The sequence below is a fragment of the Hemibagrus wyckioides genome, linkage group LG14 (genome assembly GCF_019097595.1).
Source record: "Hemibagrus wyckioides isolate EC202008001 linkage group LG14, SWU_Hwy_1.0, whole genome shotgun sequence".
Taxonomy (NCBI): Eukaryota; Metazoa; Chordata; class Actinopteri; order Siluriformes; family Bagridae; genus Hemibagrus; species Hemibagrus wyckioides.
Genome location: NC_080723.1, coordinates 4,280,001 through 4,299,733, shown reverse-complemented (window position 1 = coordinate 4,299,733; position 19,733 = coordinate 4,280,001). Strand labels below are relative to the sequence as shown.

The following is a 19,733-nucleotide window of genomic DNA, read 5'->3' as shown; positions in this document are numbered from 1 at the left end:
ACACTATCTCCACTTGGGCGAGGTGAGTAATATGCTCAACCATTATTTAAATAATTCCTAATTTTCTGTAGCACTTTATCATAATGTGAACGTATAAGATATGCAGGGCAAATCTAAAGGGGGCCTTAGTGAACAGACCAGTACAGAGATACCCCCCCCCCCTCCTCCTTCCTCCTCCACTGCCTTCTCTGAGGTGACTCTTGGGAATGTTGCCATCTCTAGAGCCGTTGTTCATATCTCTGTATCAGATCTGGAATGAGGCCAGGTTCCTCGGGCCAGTTGGGAGTGGAGTAAGAAGAGCTAAAGACCGTAAGTAGCTGCCACAACAAATAAATTCTCAATGTAAAAAAGGACAGAGGATCCATGGAGTAGGTGCGGAAATAGAGAAATAGGGTAATCCAAGAGCTGGAAGGCCTGTGCCTTCAGGGAATCCGTGGTTCTTTCTCTTATACACACACACACACACACACACACACACAGGGTTTGGACTTAAGCCAAACTTCTGTCAGCTATGTTTGCTGAAATGTCACTGCATGTTTTGTCCAGAACATCTGCACTGACTGTATATTTCTGCACGCATTCCTCCGTTTCACATGTAGTTCTATCTACACGGGTTCGCCAACATTTGACTGTTAAACCATAACCAACCATTGTGCCCAATCTGTCATTTTGTTCTTTCTCTATTCTTCTTCCTTTACACACACGCTCCTCTTGTAGGTGGTTTAGGAGGAGGTTTGTTTTCTCAGTCCGATCGGCGCTCATTTTAAATTCCCTAGATGGCGGCTATCCAAGTCTCCTTGTCTCTTACAGCCAGACCGTTTCTTTAGTAGGAAATTACTCATAACTTTTTAGAAGCATTATCATTAGCCCTTCTGCAGTGAAGCGTTAGCTGATCTAATTTACCTGCATTTTGCTCATCATGGCTCTTAAAGGGAAACCTATCCAAATTCATACGTCATGTATTCCTCGGTCATTCATTAGACACATGCTTTTATCCAGTGTGACTTACGACTAAGCCTTTAGAGGTAAAAGGCCTTCCTTATGGTCCCACCAGTGGCAGATTAGCAGTATTGAGGCTACCCCAGGGATTTACCAAGTAGCCTATCAGTGACCACATCTAGAGATGTTGTTCACTTTGAACCTCTGTTAAATTCCAGTTTTGAGACCCATCTCTATGTGAATCATGGTCTTCACAGCTATCTGTATCTACAGATGTCTTCATTTTTAGATATGCCTTTACTCATTTTTTTATATTTATTCTTTTGATGCATATCTGAGCATATAAGCCTTTTTAATATTTATAATCTCTGAAATATAATTAGATTTTTTAGAAAGTCTTCTCTATTTGGCTAAACAGGCTGGGTTTATCCATGTTCCTTCTCATCTTCTCAACAGTTTGGTTGATGTTATGAAATAATGGATTCATTTTATTCTCTCTTACTGGCACTTTATGACAAATTCTAGACAAGTAATCGAGTCACACTCAAGATCATGCAATATACGGTGGCTTAGTGGTTAGCAAGAAGGTCCTGGGTTCGAATCCTGGGTTCGAACAGGCAGTTTTGTGAGGAAGAGTTTGCATGTTCTCCCCGTGCCTGTGTGGGTTTACTACGGTTTCCTCCCACAGTCCAAAAACATGTACATTAGGTTGACTGGTAATTCTAAATTGCCCATAGTGTGTATGGTTGTCTGTCTATATGTGTGGCCCTGTGATGGACTGGTGACCTGTCCAGGGTGTACCCCTGCCTTTCACCCAATGTGTGCTGGGATAGGCTCCAGCAGATCCCTGTGACCCTAATTAGGAATAAAGTGGGTATAGACAATGGATGGATGGATGATTCTTAATATACAGTACACTGTATCGCCAAACGTTTATGGACACCTAGCCATCACACCTATAGGTGCTTGTTGAACATCCAGTTTAGTTTCTACTAGATTGTGAAGCATGGCTATAGCTCTGTACAGGAAACTTATTCGTCCACTTCACCCTTGGCAAACCTTGTGTTCATACAGCTTGTTTTGTACACAGGGACATGGTCATGCTGGAACAGATTTATGGCTTTTAGATCCAGTGAAGGGAAACTGTAAAGTCATTCAATACAATGGCTTCCAATTTTATGGCAATTTTTATCATTTATCATATTTAAAACGTATTTAGTTGAAATTCGTTTTTCTAAAGACAATAAACAAAGAATTAAAAGATGTGGGTGTGAATAAGTGTGTGTGTGTGTCTGTGTGTGTGTGTGTGTGTGTGTGTGTGTGTAACAGGCGTGTGTGGTCTATTGACTGAATGCAACAAACCTTTCTGGCTGATTTAAGACTTGGGTAAATCACAATGCTCCATTGTCTTTGAGGCTATTAGTCAGGCATATGAGCTGAGCATGACCCCTGTGCAGGCTTTATGAGATCAGATGGGATCGGTGAACTGGCGTTGATTATCCTGCCTGGTTTGTATCTAACATCAATCTAGCAATAGAGCTTTAATTCACCCTGAGTTGTTTACATAAGATTGTGTAATTTTAGTCTAGGGATTTGTTCCAACCTTCAACAGCAAGGACGTTTACCTCCGAAATCAAACCAACCTTTTGTAATTCTTACATTTCTCCTCCGGATGTGTTTAGAGCCACATCGTCTGCTTTACGATCCAGGCAGTAAATATTAGAAGAGAATTTGCTTTCAGATTAGAATAATCAGTGCAACCTCAGCCTACACCAGTCATCCGTTTAGTGCATTAACCGTGATCTCTCAGGCTCAGCTCAGAGCTGGTGACATTCCCACTAATTTCAGCCTTATTAGCAGGAGTGGGTGGATGGGTCTGTGTGGTGGGATGATGCAGTGTGTGAGGTGTCCTGTTCCCACGGCGAGGCTGAACTGATGAGGTCAGAGCCGAAGAGTTAGGCTTCCCTCTGCTCTCTAATAGCTCAGGTGGGAGACGCTTATTAATGAGCACCTCCATAGCGATATGTGGCACATAAATAACAGAGTCAGGCACATGGCTTCCTCCCTCCGCCATATGAATCATCTGCACTCTGTAACTCTCCTTTTCCCTCTGTGCATCCTGCATCCTGGGTGATAAAACCCATTCCCACTGACACCGAGATCAGATTTTGCATAAATGGACCAGAGTGAAGATGAGATAAGTAAACAGAGGGGAAGAGTTGCGTTATATTTTATGCATGTTTCGAGAGGTCAGTGTGGTTTCATGTAAATCCATATGGTATTGAGGGAAAAGCATATTTAGAAGCATATTTTTAGAGAGGGAATGGTGATGGAAAACAAATGCAGAGAAAATAATGAGAAATGGACACTCTTCAGATAGTTTATCCGGAGTAGTGTTCAGTCTTATCCGAAAAGAGCTGGTGTGAGCACAGGTTTTCATTCCCACCAAGCAGAAGACACACTTGAGTCTACCGAAAGCCAAGATCAGCTAATGACACAGGTGGAATCGGGTGTGGCTTCGGCTTGATCGGAATGAAAACCTGGCCCTTTGTGGATAAGATTGGAGCGATCTAGAGGACCCCTGCTATGTCAGATTCAAGGAGAAAACCTACAGCAGTGTTTATGCGTATTATCAGAGAAGGATCCAAGTAAGGATCTCATCTGGGAAGTCAAGAACCCTTCACTAGGCAGATTAGCCCTGTTGGAGTCATGAGCTATAATGAAAATTGTTTATTGGTAATTGAAAACAGGAGCTTAAAGCTTAATGCAAGTTAATATATTTGTCTCTTTTAAAGATTTGTGCCGGGAATTCTTTGTATCTCACATATAACAATCCCTCCTTTTTGACTCATCTGCTTTAAACCTTGACGATTTGTTCCAGGGCTGAAGTAGGCGTATTTGAGAAAGGAGAGGCATTCTACATCAGTCTTGTGGGAAGCAGTTGCGCTTGGCAGTAATATGCTCGGTATATCCGCCTTGGTGATATTAGAGAATACAGAATAGTCTTTAGAAGAACACAGAAGCAAAAAAGTGGAATTTAGAGAGAAAGCGTGTGTGTGTGTGTGTGTGTGTCTCCTCACCTTCCTAAGCGCCTGCCAGATAACCTGAGGCTGTGTGCTTTCACAGCTTAGTCTGTTTAATTACATGAGTTTGAACTTGTACTAGTCGGGGAAATTGATTCTGACTTTATTCTGCTTCCCCACTGACATTTAAGATGTGTTTAGAGGGCATCAGATGACTTTCCTCAACGCACGGAGGAAACCGAAGATCCTGCCGAGTAAATTGACTTCCTGGTTTGCCTTTGTACTATAAAACTGGCGCTGTCTGTTATTATACAGGTTTCGGCAGTAGAGCGAGAAAATAAACACACTTTGGACTGGTGTTGTTAGGGTGGGCATCATGATGGAGGATGATGGTCATTAGGATATGAAAGAGGGGACGATGTGGTCTTTCTCAGAAAGGTTCTGGTCATGCTAAGACAGGACTGTGTATTACTTCTACCTCTCCAGGTTTAGTACATTTCAAAATGTACAGATCTTTGATTATTTAGTCTTGCTGTGATTAACAGAGAAGAGAGAGAAAGACAGAGAGAGAGAGAGAGAGAGAGAGAGAGAGAGAGAGAGAGAGAGAGAGTATGCTATCTTTCCCTGCACAGAACACTGCCAGTTTTGCTTCCTTGGTTTCCGGCCATTTGTTTGGACTCGATGCCAATCAGGAGCTTGCGATATTTGGATATGTGTAAAATCAGACAATTTGGACAAAGATTACTTTGACAACTTTCTGAAGTTTAATTAGTTTGATTAGTTGAATGAATAATTCATCATGAACCCAATCACATCTAAGCCTAATCTGTGAGATTCAGACCCATGGGAAAAAGAATTAATGAACTATTTCATTGCAGTATTGCTTTTCAGATTGCTTCCAAAGCTAGTTTTTTCGATGTGATTTAGAGTCGCAACATGCATTACTATGCATTAAAGAATTATTCAGTATTCGGCTCCTTTCGTAGAGGTAATTAAAAGACAATTCCGAACGACATAGCTCCGACTTCTTCTGCTTAAAATCTGAAATATCATGGATGAGCCCCCTGCAGAGTAAAAGCTCGTTTTCTACATTACAGCAGAAACAGAAACAACACACACACAAACACACACACACACACGGATACACATTTTGGAAGTGACTGTAAGTCATTCCTCCCTCCTCAAGTCTTTGTGCCATAAACGGATGAGTAGTAAAAATCTTCATGGAGACAAGGGCTGGGAAGATGGTGAAAGGAATGATAGAGAGGGGGAGTGAGAGGTGGATATGTGAAGATAAATGCGTCTGCAGATGAAATGGGAGCGCATTAAAATCCAGATGGTGAAAGGAGAATATTAACTTTGAAATGAGGGAAGCCAATGCTCAATTACCACACTTTGTTTCCATGAAGTGGAAGCAGATTATCTTAATATGTATTTTTTTTATTCCATTCATAAAACATTTCATAGAAAGGACTCCGTTCACCTTTTTTTTTTTTATGTTCAACCTTGTAATAGCCTTTATGCCCCTTTTCATTCCATTACAAAGAGACACCACACTTAGTTCCAATACTTTTGGAGAAACATTTCATTTTCTGTAGCCCGATAATTAAATGTTGCTCAAATGAGTGCTCTAAAGTCGTCTTGTTCGGTACGTTCAGGATTTAATATACAGCTTGAAATAGCAGTTCCATAATGAATATTAAGCTAGTTACCCACTGGGATTGTATAATGAATGATAATGCTCATAATCCCACTAATGGTGGATTTCTTTTCATTTAACAACTTATTAAAGTTCAGTAGACCAGGTTTACACCGCTCTCGTCGCTGATATGGGGTATTCATGTCTTCAAATAACATTTACGCCATCATAACACAGATGATAGACTTCAGATTTCAGAAAATCAACAAACAATCACAATCATATGTGTCTAAACGAATGCAACTGTGACTAAAACACTAGTCCTTTCCTTCTGGTCATCAGTCTCTCATCCTCGCTAGAGTACACACATGAACGCAGGAAGCTGGAATATTGTGTAGTATTCTGGAGATCTCTCTCTCTCTCTGTCATGCTTAACTAATCAGACATTTCACTGTAGCACTGCAGACTGATGAACTCAATAATTTGACCTGAGAAGACACTAGAAAACAATCATGTACATGAGGTCAAATCTAATCAAGGGAACCATCATAACATGATTTACGTTTCAATTTACATCCGAATTTCAGTTAGAGCCAATCGAAGACGTTGTGCTCAAACATACAGCAATTTCATCTGTAATTAGAGAGTACCTGCATGCCTTGACTTTGATAGAACCAGAAGGATCTACTGATGCCTGGTCTGTCTTATCTAATCTACATGCTGTAACGTTATCTCGTTGCTCCTGTGTAATGTCTTCAAGAATGAACTATACTCTGAGTGAGACTAGGCTCGGGCTGCTTTAAATGTAACTGAATAAATGTAGTCTATTAACCGTTTAACCATCGTTACCATTCATGATGTATTATGTCAGGGCTCTTCCCATTAACCTGTGGGAACCACAACCCAATAAATTAAGGTTTATAGGGAGTAAATAGTGAAGTGCTTCTGGTAGGACTGGACTGCTTACCACTCTGACCACAGACAAGGGGCTTTGAAGAATTGGGTGTGTCAGTTTAATACTATGCAGGAACACGTATAAAGATATTTTACTTTAATGGAAAACACCTTCCTATCTTTTCAGTTCTGTTGTTTATCTGGTTATTTGTATGAATCACAAAGTTTCTTGCATAAAGAATTGCAAATGTTTACTCTCATGTTTCTTAGAGTAGAAAGTTATTAAAAAATCCTTACGTTTACTTACATTAACAGGTAGGTCATGGGCTACAACTGAAAACATTTTTTTTATTAACCACAGTGACACACACTTCATAAGGACATAAAAACCTAATGTATATTGAACCGGAAAGAAAATACATATGTAACAGGCAATATATTTGTGCATATTTTGGTTGTTTTTAGCCTGATTAGCATCACTTCACAACTTTCTATAAGGTACAGAATACACTACACCTGTGGAAATGCACTTGTCAAGGAGTAGGATTTATTATTGAACAAGTGAAAGGTCAGATCTCACAGTTGCTGTGTTGAAAGCAGGAAAAATAGGCAAGAGAAAGGATCTGAGCAACTAGAGCCAAATTGTAATAGGTAGGTGACTGGGATGGAGCAACTCGGCAGGTCTTGTGGGGTGTTCCCAGTATACAGTGGTTAGTACCTACAGAAAGTGACCCAACCACATAGTCCGATCTCAGAAGAGCTGCTATATATAAATTGCTGAAAATGTTCATGCTGACTACGACAAAAAGTGCTGTCCACTACTGAAAGCTTCTACTTTGGGCACATAAGCATCAGAACTGGACTATGGAGCAATGGAGGAAAGTGGCCTGGACTGTGGACATCATGTGGACAGCCGTGTGTGTATATGTGTCGATTACCTTGAGGATAATATGGCAACAGGATGCACTACAGGTGGAGGTAATGTGATGCTCTGGGTAATGTTCTACTGGGAAACGTTGGGTCCTGGGGATGTACCACCTACCTAAGCATTGTTGCACGCCTTCATGGCAACAGTACTTCTGTGTACAGCTATGGTTCAGGAATCATTTGAAGAACATGACAGAGTGGCCTCCAGTTTCCCCAGATCTTATCTAATCAGGCATCTGTGGGATGTGCTGGACAAAAAAAAATCTAATTCAGGGAGGCCAAACCTTACGACTTACAGGACTTAAAGGATCTGCTGCTAAAGTCTTGGTACCAGATACCACAGCACACCTTCAGAGGTCTTGCAGAGTCGACAGGTCAAGGCTGTTTTTGTAGCACTGTATTAGGCGGATTATAGCATTATTTTAATGTTTTTTTTAGTTCAATCATTTTATGGGGAAAAAATACATAATATTTATATTTATGTTTATATTTACAGAAGGCTTTTAGCATTCGATATTCAGTATTTTTTTTACTTGAGCTGTTATGCATTCAGCTGGGACTCAACATAAATTCAACATTCTGAGATCTCGAAAGCCTGAGGGAATTTGTTTGGTGACATAATTAATGAAATGATGTGTTTATTGTAAAAACAAGCGGATATTATGGCCTGCTTTCATTTGGTGTTTTGGGAATAGATTTGTTTTATTGCAAGTATGTAGAATGTGTAGTTTTGTGACTAAAAGAAGCATGTTCTTCGAGTAGAATCGAATTTTTTCCTCTCCACATTGTTGTCAAGTTTTAGTCTTGCACATTATTATTACAAAAAAAATAAATAAATACAAAACATACATAAATCCCAGCTGCATTATGGTTATTACATGATGCTTTAATGAAGACTATTTGTTCTGTCTGCTATATTGTTTAGAGAAAGAGACTCTTTGGAATCGGTGTAAACTATGATGTTGTTAGTGGTTTAATTTGCGCTCAGACTTTTCCTTTTTAATATGAAAATGAACCAACTACAGGATTTAACTTAAAACTGAACAAGGGACTGAACCTTTGCCCTGTGTAAGCGCTCTTGTGGTTTAAGAGACAGCTCCTGTTTCCTCCGAAAGGTGGCACTGTTGCGTTTCAGTACTGGACTGAGTGACCATGCCGGAGCTCAAAATCTCAGAATCTCAGACAAAACTAAAGCAATACATTATCATCTGTAATAGTAGTGTGTTTAGGGATAGCCTACATCTTAGACTCTACTGGAATGTTTATATATTGCTAGAAGTGTGGACTCTATGGAGAGATCCATGGGATTGGACGGTCTAAAACATTCGATTTTTTCGATCTCTCATAATTCTGTCATTAGAAAATAAAAATATTGCACCACATTAATAGGTAGCTTGTTTTGTACAACAACAACAACAACAACAAAACATTTGTAATGTTTTGAAACAGAAAACAACGACACACTTTAATAGAAAACGAAACGTATATTGTACTAAAGAAAAAAAAAACCCCAGCTGATTCTTCTGACCAGGAATTTGACCAAATTACATTTATGTGACATTTTAGTGTACACACTCAATCTCGACTTCAAACTGAAATACTTTAAAGGTTATACAAAATCAGGAAGGTCTCGTGAAAGAAGAAGTCGGATCTCATTATTTCACATTTCTTTTTCTTTTTTCTTCTTTTTTTAAGACCGTATTTGGGAAATAATGTAGAATAATATAAAAAGTAAATAATAAAAGGTCGGAGATCGGACATCAGTCAGGACTTACTGTTTGGGAAACTTTTGTTTTTCCTCTAGTATGTAAATTAGAGCTCAGACGGAGCGTTCCCATTGGCTTAGAATCCGATTCCAGTTCCTCTTTCAGAGCTGACGTCACGGGGCAGCTATAAAACTCAGCAATGCTTTTATACTCGTCTGCTGGGCGATCCTTTAAAAACTACAACGAGCCCGCAGTTCTCTTTTTTCAGCAAAGCAACAATTTACCAGTCACATGCACGTTAACCTCCTCAGTTTTACGCAATTGTAGAAAAAAAAAACCGAAGCCATGAAGTGTTAAATATTTCAAATTCAGTCGCACCGACATTCGCCCGCAGAGAGACAGAGGAACAGGAGAAACGCGCGCGCTGCTCTCACGCGTCCGTGAGTGGCGAAAAAAAAAGCACAGGCTATTAATTTATAAAATAAATCCTCGCCGCAAAGTCGACAGTCTTTTTTTTCACGGTTCTGAAGAATTAAATAAAGAAATCAAGCTGGCTCACGCCGTCTCGAACCCGACTAGTTTGACAGCTGCTCTTCACCCCCTTTGGAGGACTGTCAACAGCAAAAGGATGGCATCAGAACTGGCAATGAGCAACTCCGACCTGCCCACCAGTCCCCTGGCCATGGAATATGTTAATGACTTCGATCTGATGAAGTTTGAAGTGAAAAAGGAGCCGGTGGAGCCCGACCGCAGCATCAGCCAGTGCAGCCGCCCAGTCGCCGGCGGATCCGTATCTTCCACCCCGATGAGCACGCCTTGCAGCTCGGTTCCTCCTTCGCCAAGCTTCTCGGCGCCCAGTCCGGGTTCGGGGAGCGAGCAGAAGGCGCACCTGGAGGACTTCTACTGGATGAGCGGCTACCAGCAGCAGCTGAACCCGGAGGCGCTGGGCTTCAGCCCCGAGGATGCGGTGGAGGCACTGATCAGCAGCGGCCACCAGCTCCCCAGCTTCGACGGCTACACCCGGGGGCAGCAGTTCGGCGGCGCGGCTGGCGCGGGAGGCACCGTGGCCGGGGAGGAGATGGGCTCGGCGGCCGCCGTGGTCTCGGCCGTGATCGCGGCGGCGGCGGCGCAGAACGGCAACCCGCATCATCACCACCATCACCATCACCACCACCACCACGCCAACGCGCACCACGGAGCGCCCGGAGCGCCCGCCAACGGCACCGCAGCGGGGAGCCACCAGCACACGCGCCTCGACGACCGCTTCTCCGACGAGCAGCTCGTCACCATGTCCGTGCGGGAGCTCAACCGGCAGCTGCGCGGCGTTAGCAAGGAAGAAGTCATCCGGCTGAAGCAGAAGCGGCGAACGCTGAAGAACCGCGGCTACGCGCAGTCCTGCCGCTTCAAGCGCGTGCAGCAGCGCCACGTGCTCGAGGGCGAGAAGACGCAGCTCATACAGCAGGTCGAGCACCTCAAGCAGGAGATCTCCAGGCTGATGCGGGAGAGGGACGCGTACAAGGAGAAATACGAGAAGCTCATCGGCAACGGCTTCCGAGAAAACGGCTCGAGCAGCGACAACAACCCTTCTTCTCCGGAGTTTTTCATGTGAGTTTTTTGGCACTTCATAGAGAAGCGATTTCATCCGGTGACACGCGTTAAAGTTTTTTTTTCACGCAGTTTATGATTTTTTTTGTTGTTGGGGTTGGAACATGAGATGTTTTAGCAAGTCACAAATGGCACGTGACAACACCGAGTTTTTCCCTTTTGTTTACATTTACAGCCTATTTAAAAGCATTTTCGAGAGAAATTTCCAGATCAATAATAATAATAATAATAATAATAATAATAATAATAATAATAATAATTTTTTTAACACAGGAACCAATATCAGGCTTTTCACTACTTTTCTGCTCATGGGTCATTAATATTAGTTTATACCCCTGACACTCTGCACACACTATATTTTGATATTTTTCCAGTAGACTTGTGTGGTTTTCTCTCTGTATGCGGTTAGGACATGGAAGAGCTCGCGCATGCACGCAACTTTCACTGCATAATAACCACATTTACATCTGAGCAATTATTAGCGTGTTATAAATGCCCAAACATACAGCCTGGTGTTGATGTTTGCCTTTTTGTCTGCTCCAACTCTTTTGTCCCTTTTCCCAACCATATATATATATATATTTTTCTTTTTAAATGCCTTTAATTATGCAACTTTTTTTGTCGTGCATTGTTATAATAATATCGAGTGTTTCCGCTTCCACGTGCTGGTCATGTTGGTCGACGGCGTTTGTTCTGCCTTTTGAAGGAACTCTTCTTCATTTTTTTTTTTTTTTGTTGGATTGCTTCGGCATTACATTTCATCCTCCATCGTCTGGTGTGTCCACTTTTTTGGGACTTGCAGCAAAAAAGTGAGCTCCATCCATCCTTCCGCACATGAACCTCAACCCTGTCTCCAGTGAGTGTTGTCAGACCTTGTGGGGAAAAAAATGTTCAGACTGGATTTGGCAAAACATTTAAGGGCGAATATGGCACGGAGAAGCATTGCTGAGAGTGTGCAATTTATTTTATACGGCGACTGAAAATCATTTCATTTCATGTGTGAAATATACCTCCCCCCCTCAACCCCCCAGTGTGTTCAAAATGCCAAGCTACAGGTTGGGACAAGCAGGATGCTGAATTAGCACGTGCTTGATTAGGTACATATTTTATTTACATTTCTAAAAAGTTCAGTGCACTAAGCTGTCACTTTAATTATTTCATATTTCTATCTGTAAAGAGAAATACTTTCTGTTTTCCGTAAAAATTATTTTGTTTGCTTTAAGTAGCCTTTTTTTTTTTAAAAAAAAAGAAAAGAAAAGAAAATGTACCCTTAGAATTGACTGCTGGTTTATTGTAACTTCAACTAAAATCACAATCAGGGCGATGCATATTTTTTTCTTTTTCTATAATAAATCCCAGAATAAAAAAATATCAAGAGGCAGTTTGAGGCGAGGTTCAAGCCGCTTTTACACACCTAGCAGCCTGTAGCCTGTGTTATGCTGTTAATATGACAGGGACTGACTGTAGCCTTTTAAAGCACCACATCCACATCCACTTCATCAATAAATTTATAACTATGAAAACATCTCTTTTGTTCTCTTATTCTTTATTGCTGTCCATTTTACATCTCGCCATTTTATTTTATAGGATTTGCTGCACTCACTCTACCTGTACTGTAACCGAAAAAAAAGCAAGGCATGCTTTTCACAAAGACAAACAGTAAACAAGTCAAATTAAGCGATTAAAATATTTCATTTATATTTTACTAAGCGCTTTAATATATATATATATATTTTTACGCGCGTACATTTGGAAAGGATGGACGAGTTTGTGGACAAGACAGACTCATGCACTTGTTGCCGCCCGACATGTCGATTATTATCTTTTATTTTTTATAAATTACAATATAACATCATACCAAAAAGAGTTATATACAACAATAACGTTAACAGCTAAAAAAAAAATACCGATACATTATTCACATTCATTTCTATTGTTTGTTTCTGTGCGTCTTGAGGTTTTGGTCTCATAATTCAGTTGATTTATTTTTACTGATGTATTTTAGAAAATGTAGTAATTATTACATATTATTATTTAGTGCTTTATTATATAAAATACCTTTTTTAGTATTTTGTGCTTTTTTATTTGATAGAAAATGCAGCTTTTTGCACCGGAGGCCTTTGAGCGCTCTTGAGTATGCCATATCTTTCTTTAAAAAAAGTTTTCTTACACACATCCAGGGTGATCTTTTGGACTGAAAGATGATTATTTAATCTTATAAGAGTGGTCAGAATCAGCTGGGTGCTTTCAGGTTTGTTTTTCTCGTCTAAATCGACTGACCTTCGCTCTGCGCGGTTAATAATTCATTTAGAAAGTAGCCCCTAATACTGACCAGATCTGCTCAAACTTGTTGAACATCGCCTTTGATTCAGAACAGTCATTTAAAATATATATCAATTTTTTACTCCGATTAATTTTGTCTGATAAAATGTAAACAGATAACGTGGTCACATTTTCATCACTATGAAGCCTGCTGAGGAGGAGAAAGCAAGAGCGCGAGGCATTTATCAACCTGAACACAATCACTGAACTCTTACACAACTCTTAAGAATAAAACTAGAAATAAAACTTAGCAAAATATTTCACTTGCTAATTCCTCTGTAAGTTGCATGTTATGTTATGGCCTTGCATTTATTTATTTATTTATTTATTTATTTATTTATTTATTTATTTATTTATTTATTTATTAGCCCCATGATTTAATGTTAACACTATAGCAATATTGTTTGTAATAACAATAAATCTAATACTTTTGTGTTATATCTGAGTTCATGATGTTGAAGCGGTGCAGTATGAGCCAACGCGAGATATTGAGCAGATCAGGGCATTGCAGTGCTGATCACCTTGAAAAAAAAGCTTACATAGTAAATTCATATTCCTTCATGTCCATTGTTGTATTGATCGAAGGTATAACACAGTTAGAAAACTATCCTCCACCAGCTGGACACACCCACAGTCTTCCTCTTTGTCTGTATCTGTCTGTCAGTGAATGGCTACCTATGCAGTGTGTTTAGGAAAGAGAATTAAGTGTGGTCCGAGAGTCCTCTCTCGTGCTGCTCTCAGTCGGGTGCCAGCAGTCTGGAGGCCGTGGGCACTGCTCTGCCCTGCGTGCACATGCTATCATTTCCTGTGTGATTAATAGGAAAGAAAAGACCTTGTTTTCTCTCCTTTAAAATGATGAATCATTGGCCAAGCTTCCACTGTAGGCCGCTATGCTATAATTTATTGCTTTTCTTCCTGATTAGGCCAATATGTAGTGCTGTTTAATTACAGGAGTGTTGTATCCTAGAACTGCAGCAGGCACATCCTCCTGCTGGGGCATGCTGCTGGAGCTTTTGTGTCAGAGTCAATACTACAATAATGAGCATCTGCTTGCTGACTTGTGATGTCATTTCCAAGTCTGATGACATCATTTCATTTGCATTTAATTATACAGATGCGCCTTGGGGTTAGCATGTTAGCAGATGAAAATCCTCAAGTCGCATGTGTTGGCATGGCTTTTGTCGCGACTCTTGCTGGGAGAAGAGTACCTTTGCCACTTTTGAATGCCTTCTCGAAGGAACTGGGTAGTAATTATCCATTTTGATGTGATAACACAGCGGTCAACAATGCGAGCCCAGTCGCGTCCACATTATGAGTAAACATACTTGAGTTGGAATAAAAACATTGTATTAAAAGCACTAAACACTGAAGAAGTCACAACAGTATCAAATGCAACTATAATAGCTTTTGTAGTGTTTTTCACCTAGTGGTGTAAATACACTCACACACACACACACACACACACACACCTACATTTGTTGCGAATCGCATACTCTCGAGACTGTATTGTGCTTAATTCAATCACAAGCGGAATATTGACACCATATGTGCCCTGATCATTGGCCACGGGCAGCTGTGATTAGGTTAATACTGATAATACAGTTGTCTTCTGTCACTATATCGGTCTCTTACATCAAAGGCCAACAATGAGAAATCACACTTCAGCTCATGCATATTGGCATCTGAATCATCTACATGCATTAAGGTAAAGGATATTATCTGTAATCATATCAGTGAGTGCCTGTGTTTGAATCAATGCTCTCTCTCTCTCTCTCTCTCTCTCTCTCTCTCTCTCTCTCTTTCTTATCTCTCTCTCAGTCTCTCTATCTTTGTTTATCTCAAGTTAAGTGATGAGTTAAAAGAATTTGTAGAGAAGTATTAAATAAGCAACATATATTCTGTGCCATGTGTCACGTTAATTACGATATGATAAACATCATGCTTCCCCGTATTTCTCTAGCTCTATCCATCACCTTCCAGCTCTGTTTATTTTACCAATGATCCAAGTATCACAATTATAGACGATCCCCCTCTTCATAATCGTGTACAATTAAACCTAAATGATTTCATTGAATTTTTTCCACGTATGTTCCGTTCTAGCGAGTTCTATTGATGCCGGCGAAGCCTGTGCACAGAGGAGGATTAAACGAAAGGGTGGGGGGGGCTAGAAAACAATCTCAGTAGCCAGCAGTCCCGGCTCATCTGCATCTCTGCCACTAAACATTTCCATTTAAAGTGATTTAACGGAGGAGAGTTTACGTCCCCGCTGCTGCGTGTCCATCATTCACCGACATGCCTGCTTCTCCCCTCGACCCAGCTCACGCGTTGAGTTATAGGGCATTTATTTGAAAAGCTAATAATTTAAGCTCCCCCCCCTTCCTCCCTCTGCCCCAACATAGGGTAGGTCTGCTGCAGTATTTTTGAGGATGTCATGTTTATATCCTGAATATGTGTTTCAGACAGGACTATGACTGCTTGAAGGAGTGAAGTGTGCATGAGAAATCCTGTAGCGTGTGTGTGTGTGTGTGTGTGTGTCTGTGTGTGTGTAGTAGTAGTAGTAGTAGTAGTAGTAGTAAAAATCTTGCAAAAAACCTGAACTGAGCTGGCTGAAATAATGTGTAGCATTACAAAGCTGAATTTATTACTAATTAATTGCTCATTATTCCTATTGTGTCGTTTTGTATTTGTGTTGAATTGTGTAAGGATTTGTGAAGTTGTAAAATGATAGATTTGGCAGAATGTGCAGCTCTGAGGGTCAAAATGAGGGCTAATTTAAAACCGAGGTTATTTAGTTGCACAAAAGCTGCCTGTAATCTTTGTTAGGTTTGCATAGAGGCATGTGTGTGAAAGAGAGAGAGAGAGTGTGTGTGTGTGTGTGTGTGTGTGTGGGGTGGGTGTATTTGTGCATGCGTCACATTATATCTGTAAGATTTGGCTTTGTGCCCATTCGGTGTTATACCTGCATCTCAGTGCAGCCGGCAAGGTGATTTACTGGCAGCGTATCTTAGCTGCAGTCATACTCCCTCTCTCTCTTTTTCTATCTCTCTATCCATCCTTCTCTTTCTCCTGCATCTTTTCCATAGCCAGCCAAAGAGACATTGATCTCCCAGTCGTGCAAGGTGACCCCACAGTACAACACTTCCCCAAGTCTTCCCCTTTCTTCTCCCCTCCTCTCTGTCTGTCTCTTCTTTCTTCTTCTCTCTGGGAGCGAGGGAAGGGTCTCGACCCTCTGAGTGATGTCACGTCCGGCAGGGGCAGAGTGGAGCAGCTAGAGGAATATTTAATCCTGGGATGTCTAAAAAGCTTTCTCCTATCGATAACTCCCTCCTTACACAGCACTCAGGCACCAGGCTGGACTCTTCACACATTCACCGGTTTATACATGGTTGTTGGCCAACAGTTCCAGCTATTTTTGAAAGCAAGCTTTAGTAACCTTAAGCAGGCATGACATGTCAATCCATACGAGACCGTGACGACAAACTTTTAGTGACAGCTGCCGGTTTCAGGGCTACATGCACACCAGAGCACAGAAATAACAGCAAAAAGGCTCATCCCGATCTCAGTGACTTTGTTTACAGTCATTATGCCTGTTTTTATATGTGATTAATGAAAGGTCAACATCTAATATGTTGTTCAGATCGATCCTGTCTGTGGAACTGAAAGCATCTTCTTCTCACCTATAGTAAAGCTGTAGAATAACCAACTCAGGCGATTATACGGTTCTCAGAGTAGAGAAGAGAATTAAATATTTCAGTATTCCATTATCAAAATGTTTATAAATGTCATTTAATCGTATTTTGCACTTTTAAAAAAAGGGAAACAAATGCTTCATTTTGCTGGATGAATGCCGCTAGTTTATTATTGTTCTGCTCTTCATATCTAATTTTCTTGTTTTTTGTTTCCAAGGTCTTCAAGAAAATTTCTGCATCTGTGATACGAAGTGTGAATCCTTAATCGTCACCCCTGCAGTCTGAGGTAAGATCGCAAACCCTAGCTAACATTTCCTGTTATATTCCAAACTATCGTAAGGATTTCTGGTCATTCCACCACTATTGATTCGGTGCTAAATTTGTTGGCACTCATTTTTGTGGTAACGTTGAAATATTTTTCCTGATTGAGTTCTCAGCCTTTTAGAAAGCTTTATGAAGACCTTACATGTGTACACAGTCAATCAAGACAGAAATATTCATGTTGACATACAAAGAAATATTTGAAAGCAACACAGTGAATTTCTTTTATGAATTTTAAATAAAAATATATATATATTTTAAAGCAATGCAGTGAATGTTTAAATAATTAGAAATATTTTTAAAAAATATTTTAAACCAACACAGTAAATTTTGAAATAATCTGAAATATTAAAAAAATATTTTACACCAATACGGTGAATTTTGAAATAATCTGAAATATTTTTAAAAGTATATTTTAAATCAACACAATGAATTTTTAAATAATCTGAAATATTAAAAAAAAATATTATAAAGCAATGCAGTGAATTTTTAGATAATCTGAAAGACTTTAATGTTGTATATAACAGTTATATATATATATATATATATATATATATATATATATATATATATATATATATAAATAACTTTTTTACTAAATTAATAACACAATAAAATGAATAATACAGCACTTTGGGAAATAAAGTTTAGATACTTATCACTCTTACATGAGAGCATGGAAAGTGCCCTTGATTAACAGATTCATTGTCCCACTTGTGTGTTACATGTTGTGATAAACGTTTGGAGCGAACTATTTTCTAGCGTGGTGGGGGTGGATTGTATTAGTATTTTAAATGACAGAGCGGTTATTATATAAGGTGAGAAATAGTTTGACCGGCACTTCAGGACGCTCAGGCCCGAGACACAAATGTGGATTAGGGACTAATATCATGTATATGTTTTATACAGTATAATAGATGAATGAAACGAAGCAGGAATGGTCTAGTCCAGTTTGTGTAAGGTTCTCAACCTCCCACGCATTGAAACCGAAACAACCGTCGACCTTCTTCTCACTCTCGTTGACTTTCTTTAAAGGTTACGTGGACCAAGCAAGGCGTCTGTTTATGCATGTGGTGTTGTTTGTGGGAAAATCTTGTGCTCACCTTAGAGCCCACGATTTAGTCACACTAATGTCACATCAGTGTTTCCGATGCCTGAAGTAAACACACGTTTGTGTACAGAACATCTTAATCTGAGCCGTAACAGAGATTACCACTGGCAGTGCGTAAGAATGAAACTGTGTGTGTGTGTGTGTGTGTGCTGTGCTCATATTCAGAGCGCGTGATGAGAGGATGAATATGATAGGATGGTATTGGGCAAGCTCCTGCATAGTGCAGCACTTTTCTCTACTGTAACTCTGGGACACGATGCTGAGGTCACCCACAGAGGAGAGGATGAATATGATTCTCTCTCTCTCTCTCTCTCTCTCTCTCTCTCTCTCTCTCACTCTCTCTCTCTGTCTTGTTCTCTGAAAAGAGAGAGAACACACAGTCAATCCTGCTCTTTTCCTTCCTGCGGAGTAGCACCTGCTGTGCATCTGAATTTGTGTGTGTGTGTGTTAAAGCTGTGAACCGTAACCAAAGACAAGCACGAACACGGCTATCTTTAGCGGCGGGCTCCTGAAGACACTCTCTCCTCGTACGGATACAAATAGAACTCAGTAACATACATCATGGCCTTATCCACCACAGCCTGCAGCCCAGTTCAGCCCAGCGTGTTGATGCACACACACACACACACACTCACACACACACACACTCAGGCACATCGTGAGCACTTGCTCAATTAACGTCACAGTGTGCTCACATTCTGTAATAAGCTTGAGAAGTCTTCCACATGACTAACCCAAAGATAGGAAAAAAACACCAACTGCACAGAAGCAGGAGGTTCACAAATCATCACGTTAGGAAATAAAGCAACTTTAATTCGCGCCACATTCCCACTAACCAGAATTTATTGCCATTTTTCCTGCCCTTATTGATGACATCATTTCCTTTTACATACATTTTAGAAGCCCTCGGTGTCTCAGCTTGTGATTCCTCTTAAAGCAATGCGACGATTTCTATGAATTATGAATTACTGAGTAACTAAAGTGTAGTTTCCAGAGTGAGAATTGGAAATATCCGATCCTGCCGATTCATACAGGGTTAAATATATTATTCTTTATTAAAAAAATGCTTATTTGAACCAGCATGATGTGCTGTGCTGTATTAGAGAGCTGTCAGCAACCAGAGGAAGGGCGTTCACCGTTCACATGGTGGTCGAATAAGGACTGTTAAATACTCTTTAAGAAAGGGTGGAGGTGTGTAACAGACGGCAGAAAGAAAAATGAAGAGGAAATAGATGACAGTGAAGTGTGAAGTATCGCGACTTCCTAACTTATAATTCTACTGAAGGAAATGGAAGCAAAACTCGACTTGTCTATGAGCTATTAGGACACACCTTCATCTGGAAATCTGTCCTAAGTTCACATATAAGGTTGAAATAATAAACAATAAAAAACAATGTTGGAAAAAGACAATAATAATAATAATAATAATAATAAACAGTAGAAAGAAAATGTGATTACATATGCTAATGTTTTAAAAATATATATATTTATTGATTTATTTATTCAGTTTATTTATTAATAAGAATTCTGCCATCCGGCAGTCTGTCCCAATCTCTG

At 40.2% G+C, this 19,733-nt stretch overlaps 1 protein-coding gene across 1 annotated transcript in view; it reads left to right on the top strand.

Annotated features, from left to right (window-relative positions):
* Positions 1-9,361: 9,361 nt before the first annotated feature.
* mafb (MAF bZIP transcription factor b) overlaps positions 9,362-19,733 on the top strand; it is a 71,673-nt gene continuing 61,301 nt past the window's right edge. Inside the window, exons 1-2 of the mRNA XM_058407982.1 lie at positions 9,362-10,733; positions 16,962-17,030. Coding sequence (XP_058263965.1) covers positions 9,757-10,733; positions 16,962-16,989 — 1,005 coding nt within the window. The 5' untranslated portion in view covers positions 9,362-9,756 and the 3' untranslated portion in view covers positions 16,990-17,030. The remainder of the gene's footprint in view (positions 10,734-16,961; positions 17,031-19,733) is intronic.